This window comes from Erythrolamprus reginae, chromosome 3 (assembly GCF_031021105.1).
Source record: "Erythrolamprus reginae isolate rEryReg1 chromosome 3, rEryReg1.hap1, whole genome shotgun sequence".
In the NCBI taxonomy this organism is placed as follows: Eukaryota; Metazoa; Chordata; class Lepidosauria; order Squamata; family Dipsadidae; genus Erythrolamprus; species Erythrolamprus reginae.
Genome location: NC_091952.1, coordinates 85141935 through 85155768, shown reverse-complemented (window position 1 = coordinate 85155768; position 13834 = coordinate 85141935). Strand labels below are relative to the sequence as shown.

Sequence of the window (13834 nt, the reverse complement as noted above, 5' to 3'; positions counted from 1 at the left end):
ATGGGCTTCTCTAAGTATGCCCATATCACTCCAACACTCCGCAGTCTGCATTGGTTGCCGATCAGTTTCCGGTCACAATTCAAAGTGTTGGTTATGACCTATAAAGCCCTTCATGGCACCGGACCAGAATACCTTCGGGACCGCCTTCTGCCGCACGAATCCCAGCGACCGGTTCGGTCCCACAGAGTTGGCCTTCTCCGGGTCCCGTCGACTAAACAATGTCGTCTGGCGGGACCCAGGGGAAGAGCCTTCTCTGTGGCGGCTCTGACCCTCTGGAACCAGCTCCCCCCTGAGATTAGGATTGCCCCCACCCTCCTTGCCTTTCGCAAACTTCTTAAAACCCACCTCTGCCGTCAGGCATGGGGGAACTGAAACATCTCCCCCTTGCCCATGTTGTTTTGGTATTAGATTGATTGTATGCGTGTTTTGTTTATTTGTTTTAATACTCTGGGGTTGTTTTTTATGAATTTTAGCTTAAAATTGTCATTGGATTGGTGGGTATTGGATTGTCATTATGTATTGTTTTTGTCTTGCTGTGAGCCGCCCCGAGTTTTCGGAGAGGGGCGGCATATAAATCCAATAAATCTAATCTAATCTAAATCTATACAGATTGAGTACATTGAGTCTTTTCTGATAAGTTTTATGCTTAAGACCTTCCACCATTTTCGTAGCCCGTCTTTGGACCCGTTCAATTTTATCAATATCTTTTTGTAGGTGAGGTCTCCTGTAGGTGATGGTTGCTTCATGCCAGTCCATGTTTCTATATAAACAGTCTAACATCACCTTGTGTTGCTGGCTTTTCTTATGTGGGACACCGAAAATTTGTGCTTCCGTGGTTGAGAATTGGAAAACGGTTTTGCTGTTGTTGTTATCATAGGCATTAATTTTGGAAGCCTGGGAATTGAATTCATGCATAATGAATGCAGGAATACCCAAATGACACACAAGCTACCTCTGAAAAACTCCAGCAATTTCGGTTGTAGAATGCTTACTCCATGCAGTACTAGGCTTCTATTTTTACCTTTAAAATGCTAAATTTCATACCATTAATATCTTTTTATTATTCTGCATATTCATTATGACTATCTTTGAATTCTACCAACAATAGAATTCAAGTAGAAAGCATTCAGAAAGGCAAAGGCAAACATCTATTCCCTTGGCATTCCTACAAATTGAACAGGGGTCTGCAATCTTAAACCATTTGGCTCTTTTTCCCACAGAAAAGAAAACACCGGGAGCCACAAATCCTGGGTGGGCGTGGCCAACTCAACGTCATTCACTCCCAGCAAGTCACATGAGCCCCCCCAGACATGCCTACCCAGGTTTTGTGGCTCTTGGTGTTTTCTTTTCTGTGGGAAATAGGTATCTCTCTGTGTCTCTGTCTCTCTGTCTCTGTTTCTCTCTGTGTGTGTGTGTTTTGTGTGTGTGTTCCATTTTGAACCAGTTCCAAAAACAGGCAATGGTTGGTTTGCTTTGCAGATTTGTCCATTCTTCTTCTTTGGGTGCTTTTTACTATATAATTTCAGGTTCCCAGATAAATGAAGCTCTTTCATCCCCCTGCTGTGGCTCCCTGTTGGCTAAACCCACCATGGGTTGGCCCTGCCCCTCACCCTCCACTCCCAGTCACTCCTCGCCTGGCCTGAGAACATAAGGGCAACTGTAGGTGATGGAGACTCGTTCCATATTCCATAATGGGAGTGAAGTGCTCCTCTCCTTGCCATATCTTTCAGGCACCTCTTTCAATCCTTGTCGGTGCTGCACATACCTTGGTCACTCGAGGAGATGCTTGACTTTCTCTCCACCCCAAGACACTGGCCTGGCCTGGTTGTGGCCAATGCCGCTACTGTTTCCACCTCCATAGCCTGCCTGCTGCGCCTGCAGTACCTTGCGCAGCACAGTTAAATTTAGCATGCTTCGGGGGAGATGGTGTCTCCTCCTCCTGGAGCCCATTATGTTGCAGAACTTTGGCCACAGCTGGACTGGGACAGTGTAACTCACTCATCTGCCTGAGCAACCAAGGTGTGAGCAGCAAAGACGCACCCGTGAGATATGGCAAGTAGCAATAGGAATAGCGTTTAGACTTATAGACTGCTTCACAGTGCTTTACAGCCCTCTCTAAGCAGTTTACAGAGTCAGCATATTGCCCCCAACAATCTGGATCCTCATTTTACCGACCTTGGAAGGATGGAAGGCTGAGTCTGTTCAGCCAGGCTCTATGGTATGAGCCTCCCGAAAATTCAAAGGTAAAAAATTCAGACACACACACACTTGAAAATTCAAAAACAATGTTTTTTATCACAAAATTCAAAAGAAACAAAGCACCCTTTTTGTATGGCAAAGAGCACTCTTCCCAAAACAAACTTGTAGGCTGTAAAAACCCCTTAAGCAGTCCTTAAGTACTTAGCTAGCAGCTGTGAAGAAACATCACAGCCCTCCTTCTTCCACGAGTTGAAATACACACGCTTTGCTCTGCCTTGGTTTCAAAGTCTTGAAAAATTAACAAACAGAGTCCTGAAACAGCAAGTCACAGTCCAAACCAGTACGATTAGATAATCTCCACACTGCGAGGCCAGCATGCTGCCAATTTAACAGCAGCCCTAATTACTTGAACCCCACCCAACCACAGGTGGACTCAATTATCTCCTATAATACTTTTGAAGCTGTTCACTCCTATGCATGGGTCTATCATTATTTCCTCATCGGAATCTAAGGAAGATAAGGATGATTGACTTCATCCTGGGCTGTCTTCCAAGCCCCCCTCCTCCATCTCACCATCACTTCCTTCTGCAGAGGACAATTCACCATCTGACTCTGTCGGCAGCAAAACAGGCCTATGACATGTTGATGTTTCCCCCGCATCCACCTCCTCAGTCCTTGGGGCAGGAGCTGGGCCAGAGCTTACCACAACAGAGTCAACCTTGAACCTACTGAGATTTGATCTGCCAAACTGCTGGCAGACAGTGATCAGCAGAAGTAGCTTGCATTTCTGCACTCTAACCACTGCGCACAGAGGCTCTGTACAGGAGCACTTCACTCCCATTCTGGAATATGGAACAAGTCTCCATCCCCCATCATTGTCCTTACCTTCTCAGGCCAGGCGAGGAGTGACTGAGAGGTGAAGGAGAGGGTCAGAGCCAGCCAGTGATGAGTTCAGCCAACAGGGAGCCATAGCAGTGAGTCAAAAGAGCCGCATGCAGCTCCAGAGCCGCAGGCTACAGACACATGAGCTAGAATAAGCAAGGCTGGGCAACTCACGCCTTGAGGCTTAAGTGCAGCCCAACACATGATATGCAAAAATAGCTTATTCTTGATATTCTGACATTATAAACTGTTGGATACTTTGGTATACTTTGGTAATCCTCAACTTATAACCATTTGTTGAGTGATGATTCGAAGCTACAAAGGCACTGAAAAAACTTGCAATCAAACTTACAATTGTTCCCCATGGTCATGTGATCAAAATCCAGGTGTTTGGTAACTGGCTTGTATTTATGGCAGTTGCACTGTCCTGTGGTCACGTGATCGCCATTTGTAATCTTCCCAGAGTGGCTTCAGACAAGCAAAACCAAGCTGGAAGCCTGATTGATTGATTGATTGATTGATTCATTGATTCATTGATTGGGCTTACATGCTGTCCCTCTCCATGGACTCAGGGCAGCTCACAACCTTTTGATTTACTTAATGACCAAATGATTCACTTAACAACTATGGCAAGAAAAATCATAAAATGGGGTGCAACTCTCTTAACAACGTCTAAGCAACAGAAATTTTGGACTCAATTGTGGCTGTAAGTCAAGAACTACCTTAATTAAAAATAAAAATAATATTCAATTCTCCCTCAAACACATGTGAGATTGTTCCACTAAATCTGCAACCCTTTCCCCTTCCTCAAATATCATCCTTGGCCACCAAAGATTGCCCATCCTTACAGAGAATTCTTCTTTATTGCTATACAGATGGTGGAATGGTTTAAAGGCATTGAGCTAAAAACAGGGAGATATGAATTCTACTCTTGCCACTTAGCCCCAGAAACCTGTCAAGAGACTTCACAGACTTGTTCAGCCAGTCAGCAGGAGCCAACACTGACTCAAAGGTGTGCACACAGACACACATACAATGTGTAATCATGAGAATATGAAGGCTAACATCCAATGGATGTCCTTATTCCTGAAGTTCCAGGGAAGCAGACAAAAGCATGTCTTCCAATATTGCCAAAATGACTAAAACTAGAATCTACCCATAAGGGTAAACATCAAGGAACAGGTCCCCTTGGTAGTTCTAAGAAATTCACTCAAGGTTTTTTAATTTGCAGGTTTTTTAATTTACAAAATATTTGCAAATAGTTTCAAATGAAGCTGTTTAATTTTTATCCATTTTTAAAAACCTATGGATCAATGTTTGAGGACTGTTTGCTTAAAATAATTATTACAGTCCTTAGGTAATCATCTTCTGTATCCTTAGGAACCTGTCGCCTTCTAGATGTTGCTAAACAACAATTCCCCTGAATATACTGTTAACTCTGATAAGCATTGAAAGTCAGCAACTCTGGATTAAAAAAAAAAAGATAACAAGATTCAGTAAGAATATTAAAACCCATTAGGTAATTTTTATCCTTTTCATGGAAAGATTTAAATCAAGAATCATAAAATAAGCACAGATATATGGCTGTCCATTTTGTCCACACAAGCATTTAGTCTATAAATTGCAAAACAGTATTTTGCAATTCAAAATTTCAATCAATATTTTTAATTTGATCTACAAAAATTAGAAAAATCTATATATTGCAAAGTAAAATTTTGATTTTGTAAGAAAAATTATTTTAATCTTATTCCTTTTTGAAGTGGCAGATCAATCCAAGATCTGCATAATTGCTGAATTTGTGGTCTATATTGTCACTGTTTTTTCAAATCAAAAAAAGAAGAACATAAGAATTACAAGAAAAGGTAATGCTTAATTGTTAGAAAGCCAAGATACGTTTAAATCATGATTAGCAGGTGACAGAATACCCTTTTCCTCTGCAAGAATAAACCAGATGTAACTACTGTAGATTACACAGTTATCTCAATATAAATAAAAGTTAATATAAAATCCTTTAAAATGCTATACATGGAACATGAGATTTGGCTTTCCTTGTAACTTTGTAGCATTTTCTCAGCTCATTGGGAAACAACCATATATTTGTTGCCAAAATTTTGAAAAGCAGTACTATTTCTTTCTCATTGAGTTTGAAACTGATCCAGGGAAGAATGGTTTTATGAAGCAATTTCATTCAACATCCTACTGTTTCAGAATTTGAAAAAGGCCAGAGTCTCCCTCTCTCTCTCTCTCTCTCACGCACATACCCCTCACCGTTCAACAAGATTGGGCACTATATCAAAATAACTGAATGCTGTAAAATTCTCAGTCTAACCAGTATAACTTTGAGGTTCAACTCCCTAAGACACTCTTTTTCCCCCTTAATGTAGCAGCAGCACATCATTTGATGGAAAATGCTTATACATCAAAAAATGCTCTCTAGTCAGGAAAAAGGAAGACTTCATCAGAAACAAAACAGAACCATGAATAGATTTCTATAGTGCTAGCTTTCATGGCATTGAAGAAATCATGACACTTAACGAAACATGCCCATTAACCAATTTTAGAGCACAGCAGATAATCCATCAATAGCTACCAGGTTATTGATGCAATCAGTCAGCAATCCAGAGGTTGGACATCACAGTGACTAGCCTATTACTAGTTCTATAAACCGTCCGACTGAGATTTTAAAACAGATAAAAATGTGACTATAAACCACCTTTTTACAGGTCTAACTATCAGCATTCCCCATAGAGACAGATACGCCTTTCCATTTTTGCAGTGAGGGGGGAAAAAGGTGTGTCACTCGATGAATTTTTTTTTAAAGTGACATGGGTTTTAAGCTTCCCCCAGTCTATATTAAACTAAAAAAACCTGGAGCTGCCAGTTAGCTTTTAAAACTAACAAAAGAAAAGCCTTGCTTTTTATTAGGGCTGAGCCTAATAGTCAAATGAATGACCCTCATTTTCAAGAGAATAGAAACAGCATCAGCTTTAAATACATATAGTTCCCCGGTATTGACATTCACTTTTTCTTTCTTTCAATAAATATCTATTTTTTTTAAAAAAGCCCTTTTTAAGCAGAAGATTTACTGCCCAAGCCCAAGTACTTTTGGAAAAAAATATATACATTTGCTCCTTTCCAGGGTTTTCCCCTGAAGAGGTCATTGCTAATAGTTTTTGGTCTCACACCAAGGCACACTAGCAAAATAGCCCCAAGCGGTCTTCTCCTCTGCATTTCTCTTCCCTTCCCTCTCTCCTATCCACCCACTTATTCACAAGCACACATGCAGCCCGAGAACAATACACTGATCGGTGCGCCCCGCCCGTCCTCTTCTCCCCCCCCCCCTGCACTTAACAAGAAGGGACAGGTTTCTTCATTTAACTGCTCATAAAAGCTAGGTACGGGATTTTTTGTAGTAAGCAGACCCTCCCCTTAAAAAAGGCAGACTGGGCCACTTGGGTCTGCTCCCCAGCAGCATAGTCCTCACCCCAGAAGGTTGGGCCCCAAGTACATGCCCCCCCTTCCGCCTCTTCGGAGAGGGGTGGCATACAAATCTAATTAATAATGATGATGATGATAATGAAGAAATAATAATAATAATAATAATAATAATAATAATAATAATAATAATAATAATAATAATAATAATAATAATAATAATAATAATAATAATAATAATAATAACCCTACTCTCTCCCGGCGCAGAGGAAGTCAATCTGCTACCTGAGCTGTCCATGGTGCTGCAGTCGAGCGGCTGGTGCTGATGCTGTCGCGCCGGGCTCCGGGCTGCCGCCGCCACCACCGCGGGGATCACCCCTTGTTTGCCGAGGTTGCCGCTGCCGCCTCCGCCGCCGGTTCGCTGCCGGCCGCTGCAGAAGTCACCGTTGCTGTCCACCAACTGCAAAGATTCATAGCCATCATTGTTGGTCTTTTTCCGGTAGCTCCCGAGGAGACTCATGGGCGAGTCAGGGAGAGAAAGAGCGCGGCATCAAAAGCGGGAGGGAATCGCGGACCGGCTCCCCTTCCCCTAGAAGGCGGAAGCAGCCACACACCCAGAGCGGGGCTGCAGCCCCAGCAGGGCCTTTTCCTGGCTGCTTGACTGGGGTGGGAGTGCGACCTCCCCGCCTCTCGGCTGCCGTTGCCCGCCTCTGCCTGGCAGCTATTGGAGCAGCCTTTAGGAGGCTACACCTTGCCCGCTCGCTACAGACGCTGAAGCCCGACCCTTTTAAGTCTCCAACGCCTGCCGCTTTCAGGAAGCGATGGCCGGAAGCAATGCCAAAGGCGGCCTCCTCCTCCAGCGGGCCTGCGCGCGCTTCTCCTGCCGCTTTGGCTTCCCCGCCATCCCGCTGCTCGGAGACCTAGAAAGGAGCCGGATCAAGCCGCGTGCAAAGTGGGGAGGGGGCTTGCAGATCACGTTCATCCCGATTTCGAGGCATTTCAAACACCCCAAGGTTAAAGAAAAGGCAGCAGGCGCAGACAGGAAGTGGGTAGAATGGATCCCACTCCAAAATCTAAGATCGGAATCCAGCAAGCATCTGTGGGGGTGGTTTCCCCCCCCCCCTGTGACACTCTAAGGAAGCCTTACTTGGATTTTGAAGAAGTTGGGGTAGAAAGAATTGTCTACCCTTTGGAAAGGTGGTGTTGAAGATACAACTGATAGCCAAGAAGACAAACTGAGTCCCATTGGGATTGGGCGGCATAGAAGTCGGATTAGGTAGGTAGGTAGGTAGGTAGGTAGGTAGGTAGGTAGGTAGGTAGGTAGGTAGATAGATAGATAGATAGATAGATAGATAGATAGATAGATAGATAGATAAGAGAGATAGATAGATTAGAGAGAGAGAGGGAAGGAAGGAAGGAAGGAAGGAAGTATTGAATAAATCAACCCAGAATTTTCCTTTAAAGGAATACTTGACCAGGTTCAAATTATTATACTTTGCACAAATTGTTCAGTGGACCAGCTCTCTGATGAAATCTATAATAATTCCAATGGTGAAAGGAAAGGAAAGATGAGCAGTGACAAACTGAAGAGACTAAATTACAGCAGTAGCAAGTGCCCTATTGGAAGTCCTATGGTCCAAGTTGGAGACAGATCCATCTGGAGAAAAACTATGTGATCGCTGAGAATCAACACTAATTTGACAGGGCACAATCAATTCTCAAAACCTCACCTTGTGCCCTGTTCCTTCCTTGTAGCCTAAGTTTCCTTTTATCTTTGTATCCTACAAAAAGTGAGAAATTGGCCAACTCTCTGCCATCTAGTCTTTCCTTATCACTATCATCAGAGCCAGAAACATAGAAGATACAGTGAATATATGCAATGAAGTATCTCATGAAGCCTTTCGCTGGTTATACTAATATCATTCAAAATGTTGCCGCATTTTTATCCATACAATAAATGTTAGTGGTCTATATAACAGACTGCTACCTGGAATGCAGGTAGATAGGATAGTTAGGCAACTAGTAGAACAATAAGTAAAACTCCCTGCAATAATATAAGGTCTGTATTTGCTGTCATTTTATACTAATAATTAGTACATCTTCCAAGGAATGGTTTCTGTTTCATAAATTGTAATTGGATTTCTTTAAATTATATCCCTAGGATTTGTATAAATTTATACATCTTATAGCTGGTCGGTGTTACTTCAAACTGCAAGACAGGCAGAAAATAAAATTGATAATAATAGTTCTAATTCATCTCTAATCCATTTCCAATCCTACCCATTCATGCAGACAGAAATTCTAGGAGTACAGTGTTCCCTCGATTTTCACAGGTTCGAACTTCGCGAAAAGTCTATACTACGGTTTTTCAAAAATATTAATTAAAAAATACTTCGTGGGTTTTTTTCTCTATACCACGGTTTTACCCACCCGATGATGTCATATGTCATCGCCAAACTTTCATCTGCTTTTAATAATTTTTTTTAATAAACTTTAATAAATAAACAAGGTTGCTAAGGGAATGGAAAATTGCAATTTAGGGGTTTAAAGTATTATGGGAAGACTTGTGATACTGTTCATAGCCAAAAATAGTGTATTTACTTCCGCATCTCTACTTCGCGGAAATTCGACTTTCGCGGGCGGTCTCGGAACGCATCCCCGCGAAAAGCGAGGGAACACTGTACACTTAATTAAAATTGGTTTTCTTTAGGAAATCTTCAGAGGTGCTTTGTTTTTATTGGAATTTACAAATATAGAAGCTGCAGGCACAATTTAAATATCCATAGTAAAAAAATCACTGTTTCTGCATTGGATTCTAAGAGAGAGAAAAAGTGTCCAAAAATATTATTGGCTGGCATTTTAGACTGGGACATTCTAGACTAGAATGTTTTCCTACCCTTGCTTGTTTCAATCCAGTTCATATTAAAAAATTTAAATAGGACATGAAAACAGTATCCATCAGCATTCAATGGATATGTCTGCAGCTTATGTTCTCATAAGGATGTATAAAATCTTGGGTAAAACCCTAGTCTATCAGGGCTTTCTATAGACTTCCAATTGAAAATGTTATGGCAGATCAGTCATCCCGGAGGACAGTCAAAGTAGGATAGTAGACTGGATTAGATACTGTAGTAGTTTTTATTGAACTACAAGATGTAAAATCTGAACTGAGCTCCCTGAAAATTACAGTCTATAAATCTATTTCAGTACCAGTTTATATCATATTATTGATAATTGCAGACAAGACTTATTTCTGCCTTTCAGCTGTTAACATAATTATCCAAGGTGCACCTTAACAAAATATAACTTGATAGTTTTGCCTCCAACTTTTAAAAGACTCTCCAGTTGTGTTTCCAAACTTCCAGCTGTTAACACTCTCCAGTCCTTTCCTATGCTTCTATCAATATTTTTAGCAACAGAAACAAATAAAATATTATATAAAAGGTCATACAATCTCCAGAGTTCACGTTTTTACAGTGCAGGTGGCAGTTCCAGACAGAAAAATAATAATATGAGTGTGGATTGGTCTCCCTATATTCAACTCTTATACAGGATCTAATATTTTATACATGCTCAGAGGCATTTGTGTATTGTATGATTTTCATACCAACAAAACCATGGTTTTTTAACAAACAACTAAAAATGGGTTCTCAGGGCATGGTTCACTATAACTATACATTTGATTTTTATCTGTTCAGTGGTAATTACTCTAGATCCTAAAATAGTCAGGGTTTAATTGTTTTGAATATGTACTGCTCAAAAAAAAATAAAGGGAACACTCAAATAACACATCCTAAATCTGAATGAATGAAATATTCTCATTGAATACTTTGTTCTGTACAAAGTTGAATGTGCACAACAGCATGTGAAATTGATTGTCAATCAGTGTTGCTTCCTAAGTGGACAGTTTGATTTCACCAAAGTTTGATTTACTTGGAGTTATATTGTGTTGTTTAAGTGTCCCCCTCTTTTTTTTTTTGAGCAGTGCATATCTTGACCAAGGAACCACATTACAATTTTTAGTGCTGTTACTGGCTAATGAGATGGGCAATTATGGCCTGTAGACTTCAACTTTCAGAATTCCTGAGCCAGCATGTAGCAAAGATGTCTTGGGCTACAACTCTTTTCAGTACCATGCTTAGCTATGCTAAATAGTAACCCACCAACCTGGAAGAGGCTGTTTTCTGATTATGTGAGAACTACAATGTGAGAATAGGAAGCATTTGACGTGCATTTCTGAACCATTAAAAAAATCCATATTTCAGATATCTTATGATGAATAGGCCCATGAAAATCGGATGGGAACAAAACCAACATTTTGGCTATCTAGCAGACTTTTTCCTCAAACAGCTATAATCTTATTCTAAAATTCTTTTCTAATATCATCAACATCCCATCCAGTTTTAGTGTGTCTTCATTGTTTTGCCAAACCAAGATTTTTCTTCCTTTTTTAAACAGCATGACAAAGTTTTTTAAAAATAGTAGGATTCCAGAGCCTTTTACAGTTTTGAAAGAGAAACAAAGAGGCAGAGAATTATACCCACCCACCAAATGTTGCTTATCACAAAACTACATCACTTGCAATTCTCTTTTTCCAATTCCCTTATTAAAGGAACACAAGCCTTTTAGATCTGGCCATTCTAATGTTTAAAATTTGCCAATGCTACAGTGTAATTTCAATGTGCATATCACATACCCTGTTTCCCCCAAAATAAGTCACCCCCGAAAGTAAGACATAGGAGAGGTTTCGTAGAATTGCCTAATATAAGGCATCCCCCGAAAGTAAGACATAGGAGATGTTTCATTTCACAGCATTCCCGAACAGAACATACAGTATATAACACTGCTGTCCATAAATTGCATCCCAAAAAGCTGCATTAATCAGATTCAAAATACATCCAACATGCATCCAACATGCAGCTTAGTGTTTAGATGCATTTTTGCTGCAGCAGGATACAGGATACAATTCATTGGAAAAAAATAAGACATCCCCTGAAAATAAGACGTGGCACATCTTTGGAAGCAAAAATTAATATAAGACGCTGTCTTATTTTTGGGGAAACACGGTAGCTATTTCTCCTCTTCATTCAAAAGAATGCAATTTGGTAAGGCATATACCAGGAAAGGCAAGTTGAAAAAGGTGGGAGGGAATCAATACATTCTTAAATAATTGTTAAATGGAACCATTTTGTTCCACTATTGAATTTTATAGCTCTTTATAAGGATGTACTAATGGCTTAGTTTCTTTTTTTTAATATAGATGAAAATTAATTTTGTTGGAAATTTTGTCATGAAGCAGCAATTTACAAAGGATTTTGGTGCCAAATCATTTTGCCCTTTAAAGATTGCTATATTGATATGTGCAAAATTCAAATGAACTAAATTGGAAAGGGAATTATTGGTTCTTCTCAAATAGGAGGAATATGGACAAAATATGCAGGGGAGGAAGACAATTATGTCTGACCTTATGGTGTTTCTTCCAATGTATAATGGTATAAATGAATCTAACAAGAAAATACAAGATAAGCCACAAGACAGCTGTATAATTTAGGTAAAACATTATCTAAAGGTTTTTCACATTTTTTCCACCCATTTGTAAATTATTAATTCTTCACATATTTTGGGAATATATAATTTATGGACACACTGAGGAAAGCTTCTTTAAATGTTCTTTTTTGGGGGGGATAGGATTTTTTTTTTATTTTTCCTCTCTCCACATACATTCATCAGTGCAATACACCTTCTATTTTAGTACAATAAAATACAAATATTTTGTTGGTAAGTAGTTCATTCTTCCCCCTGCATACTATTCTAGTTTTGTCATCCAGTTGAACCAATTGTCATGTACGGTAATTAAATTTCATCATTAATATTTCTTCAGATATTTAGTAGAAACAATATTTCTAGCTTCTTTAAATGTTCTGTTCTCTTATGGTTAGAAATATTTTCCCTTTCCTTGGTTTTCTTGTAACTCTTTCTTATAAGCCTATTGGAAACTCCTCTGCATTATCCTTCAGTAACACAAGGCTTCCAGATGTGATAAATTATTATTATTATTATTTATTAGATTTGTATGCCGCCCCTCTCTGTAGACATGGGGCGGCTCACAGCAATGATAAAAACAATATATAATAACAAATCTAATAGTTGGAATCTAAAATAACAATAATACATTTTAAAAAGTCCAAAAAACAAGAAACCCCAATATATAAAAACATACATACAGTCATCATACACAAAAACTACATAGGCAGGGGGAGATGTTTCACTTTCCCCAAGCTTGAGGGCAGAGGTGGGTTTTAAGGAGTTTACGAAAGGCAAGGAGGGTGGGGGCAGTTCTAATCTCTGGAGGGAGCTGATTCCAGAGGGTCGGAGCCGTTACAGAGAAGGCTCTTCCCCTGGGTCCCGCCAAACAACATTGTTTAGTTGACAGGATCCGGAGGAGACCAACTCTGTGGTTGTTGTTTCATTATCTCCAGACAGTTTGGGGAAGACTGGTTCAAATGGAGGAAATTCAGGGGTGAAATTCAGCATTTTCTGACAAGTTCTGGAAAACCAGTAGTGGAAAATTTGAGTAGTTCAGGGAACCGGCAAATAACCACTTCTAGCTGGCCCAAGAATGGGTGGGGAATGGAGATTTTGCAGTATCCTTCCCCTGCCATGCTCATAAAACCGATAGGGTAAAATTTTGAATTTCACCCCTGAGGAAATTGCTTTGTTTGTTTAGGAACATGCCTTTATAAGATTGAAAATTATTGTGGTTTGGGATGAAATACTGACATCGCTCCAGTAAGTCCTACTGAATCTCTGTTAAAGTGATGACTGGGTTTTAGTGCCTTTAAATGGGTATCTAATAGATAGAACAGCCCACATAACAATGTATCTCGAAATACAGCATTAAGGCTAAGTTATCTTCTAAGAACATGAATGCATGGAGGAGATGGAATCCAATAAATGAGATTATTTGTAGATTTGTCCTCTGAATTTTGCAGTTTGACTCCCAGAAGTTTCATTACCAAACTAGATAATATCTTCAGCAGAGTTTTGGGTGAAGTGTCTCGTTCGTATATATAGGTCCAGGGGGGTCTATTGGTCTTGAATCACAAAACCGTCGAGAATATGTGTAGCTCAGGATTGATCTTTGAGCTTGGTTGTGACTAGCACCGATGTTACCTACTGATAGATTGGGTAATGAAACATTTGCAAGAAAAAAACCAAGCTCCGAAAAGGATTCACTTTCTCTCAACCCAACCCACCTCACAGGATGGGTTATACTGGGAAAATAGGAGGAAGGGAGTACTAGGTATGAATTATGTAT

General features: G+C 40.1%; 1 protein-coding gene across 7 annotated transcripts in view; it reads right to left on the bottom strand.

Moving 5' to 3' along the window:
* Positions 1-13834, bottom strand: part of DNAJC6 (DnaJ heat shock protein family (Hsp40) member C6) — a 96754-nt gene that overhangs the window by 74375 nt on the left and 8545 nt on the right. For 3 of the 7 annotated variants that reach the window (XM_070746087.1, XM_070746083.1, XM_070746085.1), the window contains exon 2: positions 6802-6976. The exons of 2 other annotated variants lie outside the window; for them this stretch is intronic. In XM_070746087.1, the coding sequence (XP_070602188.1) occupies positions 6802-6814 (13 nt within the window). In that variant the 5' untranslated portion in view covers positions 6815-6976. Of the gene's footprint in view, positions 1-6801; positions 7076-13834 lie in introns of those variants that run through there. 2 more of the 7 variants (XM_070746080.1, XM_070746081.1) reach the window with 2 other exon arrangements.